Source organism: Haemaphysalis longicornis, unplaced genomic scaffold (assembly GCF_048455015.1).
Source record: "Haemaphysalis longicornis isolate Haplotype H1 unplaced genomic scaffold, Haemaphysalis longicornis Haplotype H1 scaffold_6, whole genome shotgun sequence".
NCBI lineage: Eukaryota > Metazoa > Arthropoda > Arachnida > Ixodida > Ixodidae > Haemaphysalis > Haemaphysalis longicornis.
Window position 1 is genome coordinate 80,063,242 of NW_027526407.1, and position 22,429 is coordinate 80,085,670.

A 22,429-nucleotide genomic window follows, 5' to 3' on the forward strand; every position below is an offset into this window, starting at 1 on the left:
TGTAGAGATTCCTTCTTCGCTTCCTGATACCAATGGCAGTATTTAAGAGTCTGGCTATTGCCTGTGTTCTTTTACATCTTTACTTTCAATTATAATTTTGGTGGCTTAGGTTAGTTTTGCTGTTTTAAATGACTGCTTTCCGTTAGGTTATGTTACGTTAGATGACGTTACATGGGGTAGAGAAAAGTACTAAGAGACAGCATTTTTTGGCGTGTGTGAATCTCCATAAGTGGACTTATAGTACCATCAGTCGGCTCCCTAGACACAGTGTATAAAAATGCTGTAACTACACACCGTCAGTTATTGCCATTTCATCAAGCTCAGTCACAAGCCAGTCAAACATTTTTTTCATTCTGGCCCGCAGGTGTCTCGCATCTCTACTGCCTTGCTCAAGAGCAAGGCAACAGAATTGCAAAAAGACGAGTCAGCTGAAGACTTGTGACAATTTTTTTATTGCCCCAGGTAAAAAAAAAGAAAAGGATTAAACATTAAAATGTCATAGAGAAGGGCACTGAATGAGGAAGGTGGTATAGTACAGGGAGGTGAAAAAAAAAAGATGGCCGGATTGTTTTTTTCCCGCCGCAACCATGACGGGAGGAGTGGCCCTGGAGGGATGGTGCGTGGCCTACTCTTCGGCGGCAGCAGCAGGTTTGTCTTGTGTTGCCTCCTGGCACAGCTGGATGTACTTTTCAATCTCCTGGTCTGGAAACAGAGAGAAAGCACCTTAAGTCACGGTGTAAAGAAAGATGAAAGAATTACAGCAGTTGCACTCAACGTGCAAGCTGTCAAGTGCGAGCAGTGATTCACCAGAGGGCCTGTGGCACCCTCTCTCCACTAGTTTCAGTATCGGCCTGGTGTTGATACCGAAAGTAGTCAAGAGGGGACGCTGCAGCCCCTGAAAAGGTGTGTAAGAAACACTGAGTTTTCATTAATTTTGGGGTAATTAACGCATTAACTGGCTTCGTTACGAGAGGGACCTAGTTTCGATCCAGACAAGGGGAAGCGGCGATCTTTTCAAACCCTCTGTTTGGGTGCGTGACACCGTGTGATAATGGCGGCTAGATACCATGACCCTAGACAAGCTACGAGAACAAGCCAGGTCCCTAAAGTGCACCGCACTTAAAGGGGCCCTAAATAGGCTGCCAAATGTTACGATTTTGCGTGCGCAGTCACTGGAGTACTATCCAAGGAACGTCATCCCGCAAAAATTGTTTAAATGCGTTAAGTATTAGCCGAGTTATCGCTCATTAAAAGGGGCCACCCATAAGGCCTGGGGCTCTCCTCTAGTAGCTCCTCCGAAGCACTGTGGAAGTCGCGACGTCATCGACCCGGCGCAAGACCACCGAGAGAAACAGGGCAATCCATCACCCTCCTTGATGTACGTGCAGTCATTGGCTGCGCCAAGTCCTGCGCGCGCTTTTTTTTAGCACTCGACGCGCACGCTCCGCCCACCAGATTCCGGTTGCACGGTGAGCGCTGTCGCTCGCGTTCGCGGCGCCGCACTGGGCAGTGTCTCGTGCGTTATAGAGGCGCGTCAGAGCCGGAAAGAACTGCGTCAGAGCGCGCAAGTGTGGCGGCAAGGTATGGTTGGTGAGCCACGGGAGGAAGTGAAATCTTTTTTTCGTGTTTGTGCGGCCCCTGCTTTACGCAGAGGTGTAATATTTGGTACACGTTGTCGTGAAGGGGTACTCTAGCGATTGCGCGATTGAAATGGCGACATTCGGAAGCCTATTTAGGGCCCCTTTAAGGGGGGAGGGACACTGGTCTTAAAACAACTGCTTTTAATTTTCAAGTAAACTTTGTTAAACTTGCAGTCTTGCTGCTTTTTTTTCACCGACTTCAAATTTGCCATTATTTTTTGAGTAAGTTAACTAGTTACGAAGCTAATCAGAGATAATTATCCATTTTTGGTCAAACGATGGACAAAACAGTGTTGGTCATAAAACTGCAATCTTTATACTTTCCAACACTACGAACCCTGGCGAATGCAATAATCGAAGCAGTTTTTTGATGCATCGTTTGAATCTAATTTAACAGCTCATTAAACTTTGCTATTTGAAATGGGCCCTGAAAATGGTTTCTTACCACTGGTGCCACCAAAGGTTAATGAGCTATAAATTAGATGCAAGCGATGCATCAAAAAACTGCTTCGATTATTGCATTCGCCAGGGTTTGTAGTATTGGAAAATATAAAGATTGCAGTTTTGTGACCAACACTGTTTTGTCCATCGTTTGACCAAAAATGGCTAATTATCTCTGATTAGCTTGGGAGGTAATTGACCAACTGAAAAAATAATGGCATATCTGAAATCGGTGGGAAAAAAGCAGCAAGACCGACAAGTTTAACAAAGTTTACTTGAAAATTAAAAGTTGTTTTAAGACCAGTGTGCCCCCTTAAGAAACAAAGAGTGGAAGTTGTTACATTCAAGCAGTGCAGTGTTTAAAATAGGTGAGAGTAAGTAAATAGAGGGAGTGCACTTTAAATTACTCCTATTATTTTTGATGTCACTACAAAGCTTATGCTTCGCAGCAAGAGGAAGAAATAGTATGCACAGCATCGGTATGGAAATGTGAAAGCTTTCGAATGAGAAAGTACGGCAAATTGGCAAGACATTTTTTTAAACGTCCACAATGCACATTTTTTCTCTCTCGCATAAATTGCATGCAAACCCTAAAACAGTTCCGGAGAAAAAAGGTTGTGAAATTTGGCCTATGAAAGTAAGAGCACACAGCAAGTTGGAAAGGATTTTTTCACAATGTGCGAACTGCAGGTTTTTTCCCTTGACACTGCACCCTAAAACTCAAATGTGCCTACGATTGCATGTGTCTGGCTGAATTAAGTGCTTATCTTATGACCAGTGCAACTGTAAATGAACCTCTCCCGAGGCCCAAAAATTTGCACCATTATAAGTTAACGGTAACTGCATGCTAATTTCACTAATAATCGCCTCTGAAAATGCCTGTCGAAGATGCACTGTGCCTCAACCATTTTCAATGATTTTTCTGAATTCTTTGGCTTCAGCGGTTGACGGATGTTCAATTTCTGTTTAAGGCTTTGCTGAATTTGAAGCCCCTTGCGTAGGTGCACGTAAACCAAACAGTGTGCGTCAGACGTGCAAGTTTGTTCCGCGTGAATGCAGCAAGCCAGCCTCAAAGAAAGTGGGCTGTTGACTGACAATTATTCCGACTCTTTGGCTTCAACGACTCCACAACAGTCATTGGCCGTATATAGTGCACATATCATTCATAACCATCAGATACTGTGCACGCATGTCAACTACTGCGCACGCAGAGGCTGGAAAATTGTAAGGGAAGTAAAGGTCAAAGGCTCGTGAAAGATGGAAATGAACACGTCACTGGTGCTTGCAACCCTCTGCTCCATTACAGAGCTGGATAGAGTTTCCGTGGGTTTATTAATGTTCCATACGTTGGACAAGGAGGATGGTTATTGTGACTGCATATTTGTGTGAGAGTACCTGGATACATATTTGTACTGGGAGTACCTGCATATTTGTATGAGACTCCTGCGGTAGCGCCATACCGCGTGGCAGTTGTGGAAAGGAAGCGAGGGTATACAGGTGACACTAGTCTAGGTTCACCAATATCCCTCCCCTCATGTCTTTACGTTTTTGGCCAACCCTTAAAGGGACCCTGCAACAATTTTCTCAACTCTTTCAAAATCTTAAGAATGCAGTCAACCAACACATCCAGCACTTAGAATAGAGCAGTGCAAAGCACCTCATCCAAAAATTACTGCTTAGAAACCAGCTTAAAAGATTTTCCTCTCTCTCCCGCTCTTGGCGTACTTCGACCGCCGGAATCGCATCATTGGAGGGGTGTAGCGGCTATTCGTTGGCTTTCCTTCAGTTGCAGCAATGCATTCGATAACCAGTTTAAAAAGAAAGCCGCAAAACTAAAGCAGAAATGGAAGGCATATCTGCTGCGACAAGCAAATCATGCAATGCCGCTCCGTGCTGGCGATAGCTCTCGCAGTGCATCCAGACGCGAAGGAAAATGCGAAAGTGTTTATCGGAAGTGTTGCAAATTCCATTTAATGCCAGAGCAGAGCTAAGGAGGCGCCACTCCTATTGGGCGCACGTTGGAACAGAAAGTCGAGAGTTAATCACAAGTGAAGAGTAAACATTGGTGATAATGTTGGTTGCTGATTCATGACTGCCAATTCCAACAGTCAACACGCTTAAAGTGAAGAACCACCCCAGAAGTAGAACTCTGCCAGTCGCCTCTTTTTTGCCCAGCTGAAGCGTAAAGGCCTCTCACGCTGACTTCAACCTGCTCTCACCCTGTGCTGTCCAAATCCATTATTTGCCACCACATTGCCTCATCCCCGTCTCTAATGAGCCCCGTCTGTGGGTACCCGCTCCGTCACCCTGGTAGTCCACCAGTCGTCACTTTTTTTGATTTGACCTATGATGATGTCCACCCAAGCTCACTCCTAATCCGAGCTGCTTGCTTCCTATATAAGCTTTACATACATCGTTCCTTTTATGGCTCTCACGGGCTGACGTAAGTGGTCTGACAAACCAGTGCACATGTCAGACAAACCACGATTCGTCCACAGCACGCCCTCAAAGACCGGCACTGTCTTCAGCGGGAAGGCCAGATGCTGCAAGAAAAGAAGAGGAGCTAACCGGGGGCCTTGCGGAGCTGCTTGGCGTCCTCCAGGTACTGCCGGGCAAGGATGTAGTTCTTGAGGCGGTAGTGGGCCACCCCCTTGCGGAAGAGGGCCTTGGTGTTCCTGGGCAGCACTCGGAGGACGTTGGTGGTGTACTCGAGCACCCGGTGGAGGTCACAGCTGGGCTGCAGGAGGAGGCATGCTGGGAAGGAGGAGGAGCAGAGGGGTTACTCGGCACCACCAGTTGAGAGACTCCCCGTAGCCCCCGTATCAAAAAGCAGCACGCGGTTGGCCCCCCCGTGCTAGGGCCAAGCTGACTAGCCTGCCATCTGTTGATAGAAAGTTGGAGTGGTACTCAAATGCTTGCAGCCAGTGCCATAAGTCAGAAAAAAAATAAAAAATAAAAACATTGGAACAGGAGTAAACTACCTAATTTAGTGTTTCCTAATTTTTAAAGCAAGCTTTATTTCATGAAGTTGTGTTATGAATGTGTTGTGAAGTAAAGTTTTTGTCTCCTAGGTGGCGCGCTAATACATTAATTCCCCTAAGCTACAGTGAAGCAAGGTGCTTGCAAAACCTGGATTCCGAAGTGGAGTCTTGCAACTGGTGTACACTGAAGAACGCTGCATTTAGAAGTGTCAGCCAGTTAGGAGTTTCCGTAGAATCCGTTCGCATTCATGAATGAAAAGAAAAGCACACATTGGCAACCTGTGAAGACGACGACCCCGGAGCACACGACACCACCACAACTGCTGCCTGGATCAAACGCAAGATGGCAACATTCCGTTCTTTTGCGGATACAAGCCCGCCATTTCCTGTACGCACTGCAGTGCCATCTACTGGTTTGCTTGGAACACTCCTACCATTCTGTTGAGCACCTGCTGAAAGAACCCCGTGGTTAGGCCTTGGCAGGCTAGGGGTACAAACAAGACTCTTGGAGTGAACAGCTTGGGTTTCAGTTTACTTTAACGGCTGGAATGAAAAATATATTTGCATGATAGTAAGTCAACCTACTCTTTGGAATTGTAAAATCTGAAGTTCAGATGTCAGGAATACCCTGGTGCGGTTGCAATCTTATGCCTACTCCACGGCTCTTTTTATAGGCCATCAAGTATTTCACGCGCTCGTTTGCAGCAATATTTCATCTTTCTTTTTACCTTCACACACATGGATTGTGCATTGTCCATGTGCACAGTGATACGCTTATCAGTAAGGACAAGTTGTATGACCAATAAGCTATAGCCGTGGGATACACCCTCACGTATTTTTATTTTCTCATGTGATCATTCCCCAGGAATGATATAGAGCAAGGGTGTTTATTGGGCATGCAAAGTTAATTTCAGAATAAGCTACGGCAATAACATAATAGTCAAGGAGGTGAGAACCATCTACTATACTTTTACGTTTTGATTGAGAAATGAGGTAAAATGATAAAAAGATAACGTAACGATGGAACCTGGCCAAAATATCTCCACCACAAAGTTTCAAAGAAAAGTTTAATTGGTCCAGAATATTATTTCAGTAACCGTCGCACCACTCAGTGCTCACTTCCACTGGAAAATTAGCTAGCTGTTCTGTGTTTTCAAGCACCCAAGAACAGCGGAGCCCAGACACACACAACAAGAAGTGACCATTGCACTTAGCTAACTAGTCTGCAAGGACTAAAAAACTGGCGGTTTACCTTGCACGGTCATTAATTACTTAATGGCTGGAAAATTAAATGTTCCTCACGCACTGCCCTCACAGCTGTTGAAGCCCGCACTGCGGCCGTGAATGCTTTTCCAGAGAAGCTGCACTCCGAGGATACAAACCCACCGGCGAGGTTGTTGTAGCAATTCGCTCGGAGCTGCGCCAGCTGGTCTTTGACGTCTGCACCAGGTTCCTCCTTCAGATTGCAGGCTTTAATGCACAGCAGCGCCGCATGGTATTTTAAGATTGCAGCCTTGATCTTCTTGTTCTTGTACAGCTCGTTTCCTTCCTGCAGATAGCATAGCAATATTGTCAATACTGTCTAAAAAAATGATATATATATATATATAGCGAATAAGAATGGGGAATGAGGGGCTCGTTGAATTAAAACAGAAATAAGGGTTCGCAGTCAAGAAAACCTCGGAAAGCAAAGGGGAGAATGCGGTATGTCATAGAAACAGATGAATTTTTTGAGTCAGAAAGAAAGTGGTGAAAAAATGCCCGCCGGGTGGGATCCGAACCCACGACCTCCAGAATACGCGTCTGGTGCAATGACCACTACGCTACCGGTGGGGTGTTTCGCCACCACTTTCTCGGGTATTTATGTTCAGGTATTTCTTGTTTCCTGCACTTGGGGGTGGTAGCCAGTGCCACTCGGACTACTCGGGGTGAAGGGGACCTTCTTTTTAGCCCCTGGGCCGTGACTCGAGTGTCTACGACATATCGAGAGTGGTCGACCAGCGTTGAACCCTCTTAAGCTCCCTATGGCTCCAAGACTGCCAGAACAGAGGCCCTCGCTATGCATGTAGCGAATCAGAATGGGAAATGAGGGGCTCGTGGGTTCGGATCCCACTCGGCGGGCATTTTCTCACCACTTTCTTTCTGTCTCAAAAAATTCATCTGTTTCTATGACCTACCGCATTCTCCTCTTTGCTTTCCGAGGTTTTCTTGACTGCCAACCCTTATATATATAGTTGTGAAGTAGAGTTCTTAGTTGCGGCAGGAATAACGCACAAAGTAAAAGTACGCTCTTCGGAGACTTTATTTCCGAAGAGCATACTTTTACTTTGTGTGTGTGTATACATACACATACACACACACACACACACACACACACACACACACATATATATATATATATATATATATATATATATATATATATATATATATATATATATATATATATATATATATATATATATATATATATATATATATATATATATATATATATATATATATATATATATATATATATATATATATATATGAGCTGGAAAAAGTGGGCTACAGTCAACTGACAAAGGTGGCTTGGTTCCAGTTAACACATTTGTGCACCGATTGCCAGTGCGTGAAAACCCCAAGGTAGCACGTCTGAAGGCAGGAACATAGTGAAAGTAGAGCTTTGGCTAACTTAGAGTGCGCAGACATCGACGGGTTGAGGCAAAAGAAGACAGTCATTCCTGCCAAACCTTTTCTTGCAAATGTGGGCACATGAAATCTTGTAAATACAGATCCTGTAAGACACTTCTTACAATATAACTACACATTTTGTGATAAATATCCTGTAAGCAATGCTTATCTTGTGAAGGTGCACGTGACAATATATTTTATTGTGACTCAAGAATATGGACCTTTTTTTTTTTAAATTGTTAAGGCTGCAATACAAAAAGCAAAGTGCTTGGGTTTATCGAACGGGAATACTGGGTATTCAGGTGAGTCGTAATTTGAGGCACTGTCAGTGTTCTGGTAAGTGGCCTGTTGAAACTGCATGAGTTATCTTTGTCTCGCGGCTCTAACAGGGGAAATAAATTAATGTCCAGCTACGCTTCGACAATTGAAACTGCTCCAAGCAGTGGCCCCGCCACTGTCCAGGTTCCTCTGAAATCTGCGACTGCTATTTGGTGGTTTTAATTGCAAGTTCATGGTTATTGATTGCTTGTGCCAAACGAGATCACTTGCTGATTTCTACACACAATTTCACACGACCGGACATCATGAATTGTAAGCAGCAATGACGTCGCGCTTTATGTTGCTGCTAAATAAACTGCTATTTTAAGAGTGAGGCGATGCTGAGATGACAAGACTGCTTCAGAGGACTACTACTGCCTAGATGCGTCTGATCTTTGCGACTTCTGGAAGGCGTTTGCCAAGGAACTTTCGAAACTCTCAATTCTTTCCAAAGGGATGCCACGCACCTTTGCCATACAAGTACAAGCAGCGAACGAAATTTCGGCGTGGTGGGCTACGTCATGATGGAGCCCACGACCAAGTCATTGTGCCTTCACAACTTGTCTGTGGAAGACACTTAGCTGGATAGTGAGAAGTTAAACAAATGGCGTAAATAAAAATATCCCGACTATATTTTTTTAAATCGCAGAACATTTTTTTATGGTCTCATCTCATGCCTTCATTGTTTGTTAAGTTGAACGGCTTGTAAGCGAACTGTTGCCAGTGCCTATTTCATCAATATCTAAACAAAAGCATCGTTCGATATGCCTGGAGGTAGAAATAACTAGACCCACAATTTTATCTTTCATCTTGGCAATTTTATTCAATAAACGCCAGCGTCCAAGTGCAAGAGCTATCTTTTTAGGGTTTCCTGTGAAACCTTTAAAGAGGCCATGCAGACAAAATACAAGTTTGTTTTATCAAAACATTGTGTTTTGTGGTGCCCCCAGCGCTTGTCACAAAGCAAAGGATGCTTTATTCACTGACAAACTAATTTAAATTAAAATTTTGATTCTCCCGCCAAATCGTGTTTTCGTGACGTCTGTAATGATGTCATATGTGCTGGGCAGCCTTGTTTACCGTTAGTCATCCTAGATGGCGCCACCATACCGCGGCGAGCCGTTTTCCGCCTTTGTGACTATTTGTACCTGCTTGTTTTTGTTAAGGTAGAAAATAATCGTGTCGTGAAATCTGGTGTTCGCTCGACAAACATAATCACGTGAGACACCGTCGCTTACGCCAGTCGGCCCCTGTCGTCTGAGACAACGCCAAAGCACCGCACTGCTGTGCAGCTAAAACAAGCATAGTGCGCGCAGTACCAACAGTTGTACGCATCGGTATACGTTTACGCGTGTACTTTCGTAATTTCCACTATGTATACCCCATCATTATTACCGCTATAAAAACAATGTGCCCTAAATATAAGCGCAAATAGCTCGTTCGTCAAGCAAGCCCTCCTAATTTCGTTTGCTTTTGCCGGCATCAGCCAATCGCGTATAGCTGTCACATATATGACATCTTGGGTTCTGTTGCAGGGGAAACGAGCTAGTGGGGCGCGCATGGTCATTCCCTTTTCTCCTAATTATGTCGCTTATTTGAGCGAAGTTTACGTTAAAAGTGGGGTCGGTATGATTCTAACGAGGCAATCTTTCTAATGAACCAAATTTGTGTTTTGTCTGCATGGCTCTTTAAGCAGCGTCCGTCAATTATCATTCCGCGCAAAACGCGTGTAACGCGTTGCAATCGGGGAACAATGCTGATGGAATTCTGTCGTACGTTGTAGCAATCCTATCCATTGCCTTACAATTCCCGAAGGGGCCTGGGGCAACCCAACGGGAAATTACATATATCTAGCTGCTTCACGCAGCGCTGTAGCCCGGACTGCTGTGACTTAATTGACTGATGTGCCCGGACTGACAGCCCTATCCCTTATTCTCTATCCTCTCATTATACCTTTCTCTCTCTTTCTACTTTATCCTTTCACTCCCCCTAATCTTCCCTTCCGCCGCACGCGGTTGTATGCAGGTGAGCTCCCTGCAAAGCTCAAAAATATCCCCAGTGCACTTTTTTTCCTTTTCATAGCCCTCAAACCACAACCACCACCTTACAATTTTATTCTTTCTTACCGAGGTTGCGAACGAACCGAGACGCCAGCGGTCGGTCGCAGCTCGCTCAAGCAACACGACAAAGGATACCTCACCTCCTTGCGCAGTTTTGCCACGGTGATGTTCTGCAAGAGGGAGTCGCGGCCTCCGATGGGCGGGGCCTGGAGGCTGTCGCTGGGTCGTGGTTCGGACACAGGGTCCGCAGCAGCAGCGACGTCGGCCATTCCGCTTGAACGATAAAGCCGAACGCTGCCCGAGCACTGCGAACGCACAGCCAAGCACGTCCCAAAGCACGCGCTCACGTGCTCTCGCGTTTCCCGCTTCCCGTCGGTGCCGTCGGCTGCTTCGGCTACTTGAGCGCCGCGCGTTGTCATTCGATTGGTTGAGAAAAAAAAAGTGACAACTGTAAACGTAAAAAATGCAAGTTTTAAAGGCTATTTGCAATAGTCGCTTCAAATTATTCTTTCTATAAGTATTAGGTTTCACTTTTTAGCAACTAAAAAATTATTAGCAGAAGTCTAATTTTTGGAAAAAAGTTAGTCACGTGACTGCAACGAGATTTTTAAACATGGCCGCAAGTTTTGTTTACGTTCGCGACCTGAGCAGCTGCTACCGTGTTTCGCCTGTTATGTAAGCGATGCACATAGCGTTGCGCTTCTGCCGATCTTGATCGGCTCGTAACGCATGGCGCTCTCTTCCCGTGTTGCGACTACACGCTACAATGTGGCCTGGGACGGCGCGGAAGGGAATTTGGTGACGTGAACTTCGTCGGCGGGACCCAAACATGAGCAACTCCGACGAAGACGTCACCAACAAGTCGGCTTCCAGCCGGGACGCCAGACATGTTGCGCGTTCTGTCGAGGACACCATCGTCAGCAAAGTCAACGAGCTGTCTTCTGCGCTCATTGTGAGTTGAGTAGACGTTCCCTATCAACAACAGTAGCACAAAGCGAGTTGGCAATTATGTAATGCTCGCTGGTACTACATCTTATTACTCGGGTTTGTTGTTAAGCATAAAACGCTACAAACTATTCATTAAGCTAACGCGATTGGTCTTTTTAGGACACAAGCAACAATATTCACTGTCTGAACAGCAAGATTCAAGCCTACCGTCAGGAACAAAACGCTGCCGTTGAAGTGGTAGGTCCGAGCAGAGGTGTTTTTCAATTGAGCAATTCACGCGGTTAACGCCTCATCGTTTGCTTTTCCAGCTCAAAGAAAACGTCGACGTCTGTCTCAGGCATATAAGCGGTCGAGATGCTACTCCAGATACCATTAGAGTGAGTATAATCGCGTTTAAAAGTTGAAAAAAAAAATGAAGTAGGTGTTCAATGATTCATGGATAAACTTGTGTGTCATTAACCCCTTACAGTCAACGAGCGCCCGAGATTCGCCAACGAATCCGTGGCGCATGGTACGGGAAAAGGAGGGCACCATACTTGAGCTGGAAAGAAGAAATGACCACCTGAAAGCCAAGCTCGAAGGCACACAAGAAAAGTAAGTAAAACGAACAAACAAACAAAAAACCACTGTCACATTTGCACTTATATTTTATTTCATCCTTACTTAAAAGTTGCCGTAATTCAACTCTTTTTAAAGGTGTACACACATGATGACACAAAATGGTAGATACCGTTGGTTGGTTTAGTTAAACAGCTTCACTCTTTACCCAAGTTTTCTCCTCGGAGTCACAGCAGCCTTGACGGTCTCACCCCACATCTCCAGGTGAATGACTCAGCTATGATGGAAACTGTACATTTATTTACGCTAGAAATGGAGAGTCCGCCTCTGGTCGGTTAGCTCAGAAAGCCAGCTGACAACAGGGGTAGCCTTCGCCAGCAGTCCTTCCCAGCAGTTGTCTTTTTCGGGTTTTATTCATTCGTCGGCGCATGGTTTCCAATGGCTCAGGTTGCTGCTCCTTTGTCATGCCTCCTGGAATAATAGTCAACAGGTGTGAACTTTTCCCAAGAAATGTCACAGTAATCATTCCACCAGCTCGATGCTTGCTTCCTGGAATTGTTGGCAGGTGTAGACTGTGCCCAGCAAAAGTTGTCATCGTGCGAATCATAAGCGTGACCAGCTGAGGCCACTGGGTGCCTTCTTGAGAGCAGTAGTTGTCTGCATGGGGTTTGGTATTTGTGCAGGATGGTATTCTGTCCATTGTAGCTTTCCTGATGGAGGCGAAAGTGAAAAAAACCCGTGTGTTCGAGGTTTCGGCACACGTTAAAAGTCCCCAGGTGGTCAAAATTAATCCAGAGCCCTCCACTACGGCGCACTTCATTGCCTGTGTAGTGTCGGCATGTTAAACCTCATAATCAATAAGCATCCATTGTAGGATGCATGCTTGCGCCATGTACTTACCAAGTTCAATGACGTGCCCGACATTTTTGTTTGTCGGTTTGCGCTAAACATTCTTCCAAAATGATGAACCAACTCATCCAGCAACATGCCTCACTGGATTTATATATTGCCGATAAAGAGCTTGGAGTGCCTTGTCACAAGTTTGCATGGAGTAACCTTGCGCAAACTTATCTGCTAGATTTGTTTGTTGTGAACGATGTGTAAGGATGAACGATAGAAGTCATGTCTCACTACAAGGAAGTGCTTTTGTAGTACATTTTGAGGATTCCACAATTTATCAATCATTAAATGTTTCCAGCCTAATCTTAGAACTGCTGGTGGTTGCAAATGAAATCAATTTTTGTTCACTTGGGGAGTATCTTAAAGCAAGCTGAAAAGCTCTGAACTTCAATTTAAAAAAAAAATGGCTCATGAAACACGAGAAATAAAAATTGAATTAGATAAACACTCATTCTGTGCTCGTCGCATTTCATTTTTTAATCCTGTTTGTTGCACTGTTGCTGAATCTCAAGCTTTCACCAGCTCACCGGCCAGGCCACAAAGATTTTCACTGTTTGGTAAATTTAATTGCAAGTTTGCAAGACTTTAGGAATTGATGATCACTGCCGACTGGTTCAGACAGCGTCAGACATTATTGTTGAGGGACAAAACAAGTTCTACCCTGGAAAGGATCACCAAACAAAAGCTGTCCACAAGACCCAATTCCTTCCTAAAATTTGAGTGCAACTGCATCTACAATTCAACAGAAATGTTTGAAATCTTGAGATGTTTGGATAGGTAACAGCCAACATCTATCTATGACTGTGCCATATGCTTCTCCTTGTACCAGGCTCCGGCTAAAGTCAGAGGAGCTGGTGAATTCGTCAAGGCTCCTGTCTGAAAAGTCACAAGAGGTGCTGCTGCTTCAAGACAAGCTCACTGCAGCCGAAAGAAGGCTCGGTGAAAACCAACGAGAGTTGGAGTCTGTGACACTACGTCTCCGACTGGCAGAAGAGGTAAGCTCTGCACATGGCACTAGGGCAATGTATTGTAATAGCATGCCCGCCAAAGGGATTTTTTTGCTTACTGGTAGCCTCTACATGCATTTCCACTGGGTTTCTGATATGACTAGTAGCCGATTACTGCACAGTTAACCAACATTAGCCATTTGTAGCCAGTTAAAAGAAGATCGTTCCGGATGAAGCCTTTAGGGCCTTCTCGCTCACTGGTAGCCTTCACGTCACCGTTTGGTTCCCGCCCATTCATTTTTAGTCGATAATAGCCGAGTTCTATGAAGCTATTAAACATCAGCCAATTGTAGCCAGTCAAAATAAGAATGTTCCCGTGAGGTGGCCTTCTTGCTCAAGAATTATTCTTCGATGAAGGCCGGACTGCAACAAAATTTACCTAGCCAAGACCCATCTGCATCTAATGTAAGATTTTCAGATACTAAAAGCAACCGCAACTTGGTAGAACTTTGTCCCTGTCGGTTTCCATTGTATTGGGCTTTGGTCCTGGTTGTTAAAAGAGTGGCTCAGAAGAGCTGTGGTGCCAATTGAAGTTAGCATATGTTTGCACATTCTAGTGTCTGATAGATACAAATGAATGGGAGCAGATTACGTAACAAACTTGACGATGCACCAGTTTATGTAATTTAGCAGGGTCTTTTTAGAATGTGATGTGGGCTATGCGGAATTCAGGCGAACATACAAAGCTATAAGTAGTCATGGTAATGCGCCAATCATTTATCTGCTTCTTAGAGGCAAAAAAAAGCAACCTTTTAAGTTGATTTCTTAATGTAAAATTTAATGTTTAGAAGCTTACGCCCCTGCACTTTGCTCTTTTCCTTTTTTTATGTTATTTATTTGTGTATTTGATGTATGGCATGATGGTGTTCTTATATTTGTTTTTGTATTGCATGTCAGCCTGCTTTTTAGATCAGATTGTGCTGGGATTTTAAAAAGTACAATTCCCGAGTAAAACAGCCATTAGCTGGCGCATCACAGTGATTTTTCGCGTGTTCCTTCTCAGTTTCAGTGTTTTCCTCACTTGAAGATTTGTAAAAAGCCACACAGAAGCGTCCTTAAAGGGGCCGTGCAGACACAATACAAGTTTGTTTTATTTGAAACATTTCGTGTTTTTTAGTGCCCCCAGTGCTTGTCTGGCAACAAACGATGCCGTATTCACTGAGAAATTAATCAATTTAGTCTAAAATTTTGATTCTCCTGCCAAATCATGTGTTTTCGTGACATTTGCCATGGAGCCCCAAGGGCGCATATTCTAACGAATTTCCAGTGTGTCATTAGTCTCTGCAGCCTTGCTTACCATAAGTCCTCCCAGATGGCGCTACACACTGAGCCGCGAACCGTTGTCCGCCGTTGCTTGTTTTTGACCGTATTTGAACCTGGCTTGTTTTTGTTACGGTAGAAAGTAATCGTTTCATGAAACATGGACTTATGCGTGACAAACTGGGTGACGTAAAACAGCGTCGCTTACGCCAATCGGCCAGTGTCGTCTGAGACAACCCAAAAGCACCACAGTGCTGTGCAGCTAAAACAAGCATAGTGCGCCTAGTACCAACAGCAGTGCGCATAATACTTCTATGCTTACGAGTATTTTCATAACTTTCATTGTTTACCCCGCCATTCTTATGGCTGTAAAATGAATGTGCCCTAAATGTAAGCGCAAATAGCTTATTCGGCAAGCTTACAAGCCCTGCCTAATTTGCCTTTGCTTTTGCTCACCTCAGCCAATCGCACAGCTGGGCACCTATGACATCATAGGTTCTGTTGCGGGAAACGAGCTAGTGGGTTGCGTGGCCATTCCCTTTTTTCCTAATTATATCGCTTATCTGAGCGCAGTGTGCATTAAAATTGGTGTCAGTATGATTCTAAAGAGGCAGTCTTTTGTTTCGAATTAACCAAAGTTGTTTTTTGTCTGCATGGCCCCTTTAATTCTAATCATTCTTTGGCTACTACTCCCACTTTTTGGTGTCTGGCAATCAAGCCTCTTATGCAGAACGTATAGGCGAGCGCTTTTCTGAACCACTAGACATTGTAGCTTAGTTTATACCTATGTGATGGAAAGTGTTTTGTTGTCGCTCGAGCCTTAATTTCACATAGCCTAATAATTAAATGACCAGGAGGCCAGATTTTGTGCGTAACAAGTAAATGGCTACACTTGAGCTAGTTTTCTCACATCGTGGGTCCCATTGTTGCAATGCAGGGATCAGAAAAGCAAACCACACGGCTGAAAAGGGAAATTGCGCGTTTGGAGCAGGACTTTCTCACCGAACGGGAAAGGCACAGCTCGGTAAGTGGTTTCCTTGACTGACTGACCAACGGTTGAGGGAGATGTACACCCAAGAGCAAAAGTTTACAAACCACGAAAGCAGCAATGTTGGGTTATTTCTCTGCGGCACGGCAGCGCGGTATGTGCGGTATTTTTCATTACTTCAGTGACTATACGACATCTCGCATGCACATGGCAGTTTGTCCAGCTGCTATCGGAAGAGAAACACCCTGAAATTGCCATTTTCCTGGTCCGTAAACTTTTGATCGTGGCTGTACCTTTGCCAAAGCGGAATAGATCACTGAAGGTCATGTGTAGTTTCTACCGTATCAGTTTTGCTGTCATTCACCTGTCTATAAGTGACATATTATCTAAGCTTAGTTGTCTAGCGGTGTTACTAAGCTGGACTAGAGGGTCGGTAGGTCAGGACACTAGAGAATTTCAAATAAATGCATTTTCAAACAAATGAACACAATTTGTACTGTGAATTAACACTTGGCCGGCATAATTTTGTGTACTTTGTGGTAGTATTAGCTGGCAATATCTTGAATCAATCATCGCTTAACTGTAAGATTGCCTAGTAGAATGATTATTAGCAACTTGTCTGCACCATATTGTTTTTGTATTATTGTTTGTGCATTATATTGGGGCTGCATTTTGTTGCTGTATAAAGAACTTCCTAGCGGTTAATGTGAAGGACAGAAAAGCCATTAGGAAGAGGTGGTGTAGGTATCATCATAAGTGTAATTTTATCTCTGATTAAAGGAGGCAGTACAGAAAGCTATGACAGCAACTAGGTGAGAACACCGCCTACATAGCCTACGTTGGCTACGTAGCCAGTCTCGGTGTTTATTTACACTTTCTCACCGCGCAGCTACACTCGTTTTAAACTGTCGCACAGGGCTGAGCAATCCGGACAGCCCGAACGGAAGGCAGATGTCGATGCACAAACAGTGCAAGTGTCACTGCTGACAGAACAACCTATCATCGTAAGCCGAGTTTGTTTTGCGAACTCGGCAAGTTGTAGCTTTGAGACTGTTTTGGCATTGTCTCGTCTGTTTTTGCCATCGTGCCTCACAGTCCTGTCACAGTTTCAGCCGAGACAGTGCGCTGCATTATAAGAAGAAAAAGAAACTGCGTGCCCTGATTTCTAAACTTCGGTGCCGTTTCTCTTGCCACACAGAGTCTCCAAAGTCTCCAGAGGGAACTCAAGCAGGTGAACCTGGAATCAAGCTCATGGCAGGTATGAATTAGGCTGGTGTTGTGTGACCCAAGCATTGTGAGTTTTGTGCTGCAGCTTCCATCTGTGATGAATACATCCACTTATGCATCATTCATCATTGTTGTTTGAGATTTTTTACTGGTGGCTGTCTCTTGTGAAGGTACCACAAAATCTCTAAACAATGAAGGTTCATTAAAAAACTAAGCATTTTGTCTTAATATAAGACTAAAGCTACTATGGCATCATTTTTGTGAATCAGGCGCTGTTTAAAAAGAGTATGAGAAAAATAGGAATGCATAATGCTGGCGAGTTCTATGCATTTGTGGCAGCCAATTTTATGCCTGTTCACTAACGTGGCTAAGCATTCCGCTAATTATATATCTGAGATCAGTGTGCTTTGGCTACTTCGTACATTATGTGCTTTAAATTGTAGTGTTACAAGGCATTAGTATTTTTATAAAGCAAAGTTTGTGAGTGGAGTCATGCATGAATGTCTTGTCAGTAATGGCTGAAGATATTGAATTGCTGTTAGTAGAAGAAGTGGTAGAGCATTTACAGGGACAGCGGAACAAGTAAAAGGCTAAGCAAGGGGTGATCAGAGCTGAGAAGGATCGTTTTCAGACTAGAATATGCGCTCCTTTTAAGATGTGTAAGAACACTCAAGGTCTCTAATGTCATCGTTCTTCAGTTAAAATTTTGTGCATTTCTCTGTTACACTGCTAGCAATGGGAAAGATTGACTTTTCTGCAAATCACGAGCATTGTTTCGAATTTTCCGCACTGCATGTATTTTGTCATTGGTGTTTGCATGTTAGGTAAGCGTTTGTTCTTTTTCTTTTTAGCAAAGGCTGTTCATTGTTCTCGACTTCTTTAAGATTTCCCGCACAACGCAGTTGATGTTTTGAAGCGCCACAAAACGCTAATGCAATATTTTAAGGCGAGCATACATGACCTACCCTAAAAATGCCAAAGGTCTTGCAAAAACCCGTTTTCAACACCAGAGCTTAAAAAAATCAAAGCCTCTTTCTTAAGAGAAAGGTTGCTAAAAGGCGAAGCTTTCTCCCATGCTACTGGAGTCAAAGACCAAGTCTGAAATCCAAACTGCTTCTACCGTGTTGGAATGGCGCAATTGGATAGACATCGACTTCATAACGTGAAAGACCCAGGTTCGATTATGACCACGCAATGTGTTTTTTTTTCTTGAGGTGCTTCATGTTTCATCATCGTCATTGTCATCATCATCATCTTGTGCCATTTGTGGAAACACATTGTTTAAAGTTGGCTTTTCTGCAGTGCGTTTTGGTGTTGCGATCTGCAGTGCAAGTAAGGCATAGTAAGATTCACTTTAATAAATATTTCGGGTGCCTGATTAGCCTACTTAGGTTTTTGAGCACCTATGTGCAGGCTATCAAGCTTTTATTTTTTTTCGCTGCACTGAAACGTTGGACGTAGAAAATCCACTGTGAGTCATGTCTTGCATTTGCTTGTTTACGCTAACTACAATTTGGCCAACTAGGTAAATGTTAATCATTAGAAAAATAAAAATCTCATATGCAATGGTTAGCAAGTTCTGAGCACTGCTGTGCCCCTTTTTCCAGGAGCGGTACATGCGCGAGAAGCAGAGGACGTCGCAGATGTCCGAGGAAATTGCTCAGTCAAACGTTCAGGCCCAGAGGTGAGCGTACATTACGGGCAAATCTTTCAGAATCGTTGTCACAGATGCGTAGGGCCAGCTTTGCTATGGTCAAAATATGTCACAGAACAACGGGACGCCTGAAATTCTGCCTTCTGAAGGTATAATGGGCTCACTGATGTAACAGAGTCTGGGTTTGTCTAGCCAGAAAATCTGTTACGTAACCCTTACCACAATGTGGCAAGATTGTGATGGGGCTGAGTTTTACATAGCATCAGCTACTAAAACATCGTGGCAGCATATGCTACAATTTCTGTTTGCGAAATTCCTTGCTTGTCACGTGTGCTGACCACTTATTTCTCTCCTCCAGGTATCAGAGGTTGGAGAGCAGTAGAACTGAAGATGATGCAGACATTCCAGAGAGGAGTCCTAGTAGCTCAAAGGTATGACTGCAATAGCTTACATGTTGCATCCGTCTTTCTCTCTGCTTGTTCTCATTCTGTCCATCGATTACAATGTGGCCACTGACCATTTGTGACTTCTTGGATCGCTCTCGACCCCCCACCAGGGTCCAACCACGGAACTGGATGACATGAGAACGAAGTACGATGCAGTGAAAAAGGAGTTGTCGCAACTGAAGAGGAAGCTGGCTCAGGTACGGCTTGGCTTGGCTCCGCGTTGGAACAAACAGCCCGTGTAACATTTAGCTAAGTACATTCGCGGGAGGCACTGAATAGGGACCCTGAATCTGCTTCTTTAAGAGTCAGGGATTGCATGTTCCCTCTTTTTCCTCTCTATCGTAGCAAAACGTGCATTCCTGGTGCCTCTTAGACAGGAAGGCACATAAGTTTTGGGCTCCTTTGTTTTTTCTGGGTGCGTTCCAATTTACCGTTTAGACAGCTTCGTTGCTGTCTTCGCAGACAGTCCACCATCTTAAGCCCCGTTCCAATTTGAACGAAGCAGTCAACGAAGACTGCTTCGAGGAGACAGCATCGAAGTCAGCAACGATGCAGGCTACCTTCCTGTCTAAACTGAAATACGATGCCAGCGCCACCTTTTTGCGTTTTTATGTTAAAACAAAAGCACTTGTTCCTTTATTTAAATATTTAGTATAATGTACTAGTGATGAAGATGACTTTGCCTAATTTTTAAATCACGTAACGTTTGTAATAACAACGGTAATACTATACTCGGTTACAACTCAAGAACGGCACCACCTCATGTAGTGTATCACTCCGCCAAAGCGCCAGACCCGTGTCGTCAGTGAGCGCGCGTTTTGAAAGGGGTTTGCTATGAATGCGTGACATCGTCTGCCTTGTCTCATGCAGTTTGTTTGTCGTCACCGGAGTCGTTTAGAAGCATATTAAAGGGGCACTGACACAAAATTTTGAAGGCGAGATAACGTCGGAGATAGATTGGTGGGAACACATATACATCATCTGCAAAATATCAGCGGCGAATACAGCCTAGAACATATTTAAAATCAATTTTGAAGTGTGCGAAACGCAACCGAGCAGCCAGCAGAGGACCACGCGCAATTGTAAATAAACAACATCCAAACACGTCACGAGTTTGTGTTTGCCGATTCCACACTACCGGCGTTTTACGCGAACTCGCCCGGCTCGCCGCTCCAATCGGAGGGCCGGAGGGCGGAGCTTCTGCTCTCGAGAACGAACGACCCGATCGTTGGCGGCGGAGGCGCCGTGATTTCGTCAGCTAATCGGGCAGCTGGCCGCGACCAAAGTTCTACAGCGATTCCAGGCACTCTGTTTCTATTACTGTTTATTACCAATGGATGCGAAAACGCGCCGGAGGCACGAAAAGCCCACTGAGCTAGCCGCACGGTCGCTGTGCAGGCGGCGGCCACGGCCGCGAAGTGGCCCAGGCCGGCGCAGGTAGCTCGAGTGATAGCTTGTTACCGCTGCACGAAATTGTCCCCAAGTCCCGACCATAGTGGCTTATATGAGAAAGGAGTTAATGATGCGATGGCGGGTTGCATTAAAAATTGTCATCTGCACCGCTTACGAGAGCGGCACTCGAATATCCGCCGCAGTGCTAAGCCGAACACATCTGTAGGCGGACCTGTAGGCAGACCGGCCGGCTGCTCCCAGCGCGCGTCTTGCCACCCACCGTCTCGAGCGTCGCGCGTCGTTCTTTAGCCGCGGTAGCATTTGCACTCGCAGCGCCTGCGTCACATCCACGGTCGCTTTTTAATTAAGCGCCTCACGAGATCAGTACTTGGGGGCATTCGCAGAAACTGCCGTCGATGCGGATTCGACAGTGCTACGGCGGCTCTGCTCTGTGATATCCCTCCGACGGTCACGTGGTCAGCTTTGTTCACACAAAATCCACAAAATCCATCGTTTCGCGGCACTCGCTGAAACCGAAACTGCGACTGGCCGCATTTAAAATCCCTCTAATTAAACAACCGTCGCACACTGAAGCAAATGAGGTTTCTACAGGTTATAAGTAGGTCACTAGCTACTTATCGCAACGAAAAAAACAAGATGCTAAATTTTTGTGTCAGTGCCCCTTTAAGTCCAAAAAATCACGGGAACGGCTCACGCCATGTTCAAAATATTCCCAGTAACGCCCTACTTGCGCCGCACTGAGAAACATCCGGCTACGGTGATAAGGCACAGCGGCAACTTCCGGTGCCGTTCTTAAGTTGTCACTGAGTATAGTTACAAAACTTGCGGCTTGCTCAACTCAACATGTCTGCTACGACGCTATCGTCTGCGACCGCGGCGTCGTTCCAATTTCATTCCTTTGGACGTCTAGTTAGACTGTCTACCAAGCTGTCCGTGAATTGGAACGCAGAATCTGTCTCTTAAGAAGGCATTACTGTCCATGTACAGCAGACTCTCGATAAATGGAACTTCAAGGGACCGAAAAAATTAGCTCCATTTAACAGGAGTTCTGTTTACTGAGAGAGATGCGCTAAAGTGCAAATTTATGTGCATACACACTCCTAAGGGCATTTCATGGAACTCTAAGCGCTGGAAGGTGAATGTAGCTGATACTTTTTCAGAAAGCAAGAAAACTACGAGAGGTTTAGGCACAAAATTCGCAAAGTTTATTTGGCAACAACTATTCACTGCGCCCTAAAAAATGCATTAAAATTCATCAAAGAGCCGCTTTCGTAGTCAAAAATGATGTCCTTTCTTTTCTAACGTAAGCCCATGGTGTGGGCGCCTCAGGCCTCGACTTCTGGAGTGCTCATGAGCCACCGAATTTAGAAGACAGCTACATGGTAATGAAGCACGAATAGCACCACATTGGCACGAACGAGGCGGCTGGAGCTAAGCCCAGTAACCTCATCAACCTTGAATCGAGACCGAACGACTAGAACAATAACTGCAATGTTGCATTCGTCGCGCTAACATGGCTGACTACTAACGAGATAAGACTTACGAGGCCAACGCGCCTAAAAGAAAAAAACAAAAACCAAACAGGCGGAACTGCAAAAAGCTGATATATCTATTGGCCATGGGTTTGACAAGAAGTTCCATTTTTGGTTCTGTTTACCTGGTGAGGCGGGAATTTTCGTTCCCATTACCAAACAATTTTAGATGCGGAGCATCTCGTGCTTGGGGCTGTGTCCCTCCCTCCCTTGTCCACCATCCGCACTCTACTGCGCATGCGCGTCTCTTCAGCCCCGTCAGCGTTTGGGCTGACGTCAGTGCAGTCCACTATAAAAAGAAATAGTTAGGCGGCGCCCGGTTTCGATCCCACGACTCTCTGGCCGCAACGGGAGGTACGTAGCGCTCTTCCCACTGCTAC

At 44.9% G+C, this 22,429-nt stretch overlaps 2 protein-coding genes across 2 annotated transcripts in view; one reads left to right on the forward strand and one right to left on the reverse strand.

Annotated features, from left to right (window-relative positions):
• Nucleotides 1–429: 429 nt before the first annotated feature.
• LOC144143569 (tetratricopeptide repeat protein 9C-like) lies at nt 430–10,508 on the reverse strand. Its single transcript, XM_077675369.1, has 4 exons — nt 10,257–10,508; nt 6,449–6,611; nt 4,650–4,835; nt 430–702 (listed from the first exon to the last, which is right to left on the reverse strand). The coding sequence occupies exons 1-4, from the start codon at nt 10,383–10,385 to the stop codon at nt 626–628; spliced, it is 555 nt and encodes a 184-aa protein (XP_077531495.1). The 5' UTR covers nt 10,386–10,508; the 3' UTR covers nt 430–625.
• A 249-nt stretch (nt 10,509–10,757) lies between these two features.
• Nucleotides 10,758–22,429, forward strand: part of LOC144143570 (uncharacterized) — a 28,694-nt gene continuing 17,022 nt past the window's right edge. Inside the window, exons 1-11 of the mRNA XM_077675370.1 lie at nt 10,758–10,791; nt 10,863–11,068; nt 11,224–11,301; nt 11,373–11,441; nt 11,534–11,658; nt 13,352–13,517; nt 15,727–15,813; nt 16,976–17,035; nt 18,612–18,688; nt 19,017–19,089; nt 19,215–19,301. Coding sequence (XP_077531496.1) covers nt 10,946–11,068; nt 11,224–11,301; nt 11,373–11,441; nt 11,534–11,658; nt 13,352–13,517; nt 15,727–15,813; nt 16,976–17,035; nt 18,612–18,688; nt 19,017–19,089; nt 19,215–19,301 — 945 coding nt within the window. The 5' untranslated portion in view covers nt 10,758–10,791; nt 10,863–10,945. The remainder of the gene's footprint in view (nt 10,792–10,862; nt 11,069–11,223; nt 11,302–11,372; nt 11,442–11,533; nt 11,659–13,351; nt 13,518–15,726; nt 15,814–16,975; nt 17,036–18,611; nt 18,689–19,016; nt 19,090–19,214; nt 19,302–22,429) is intronic.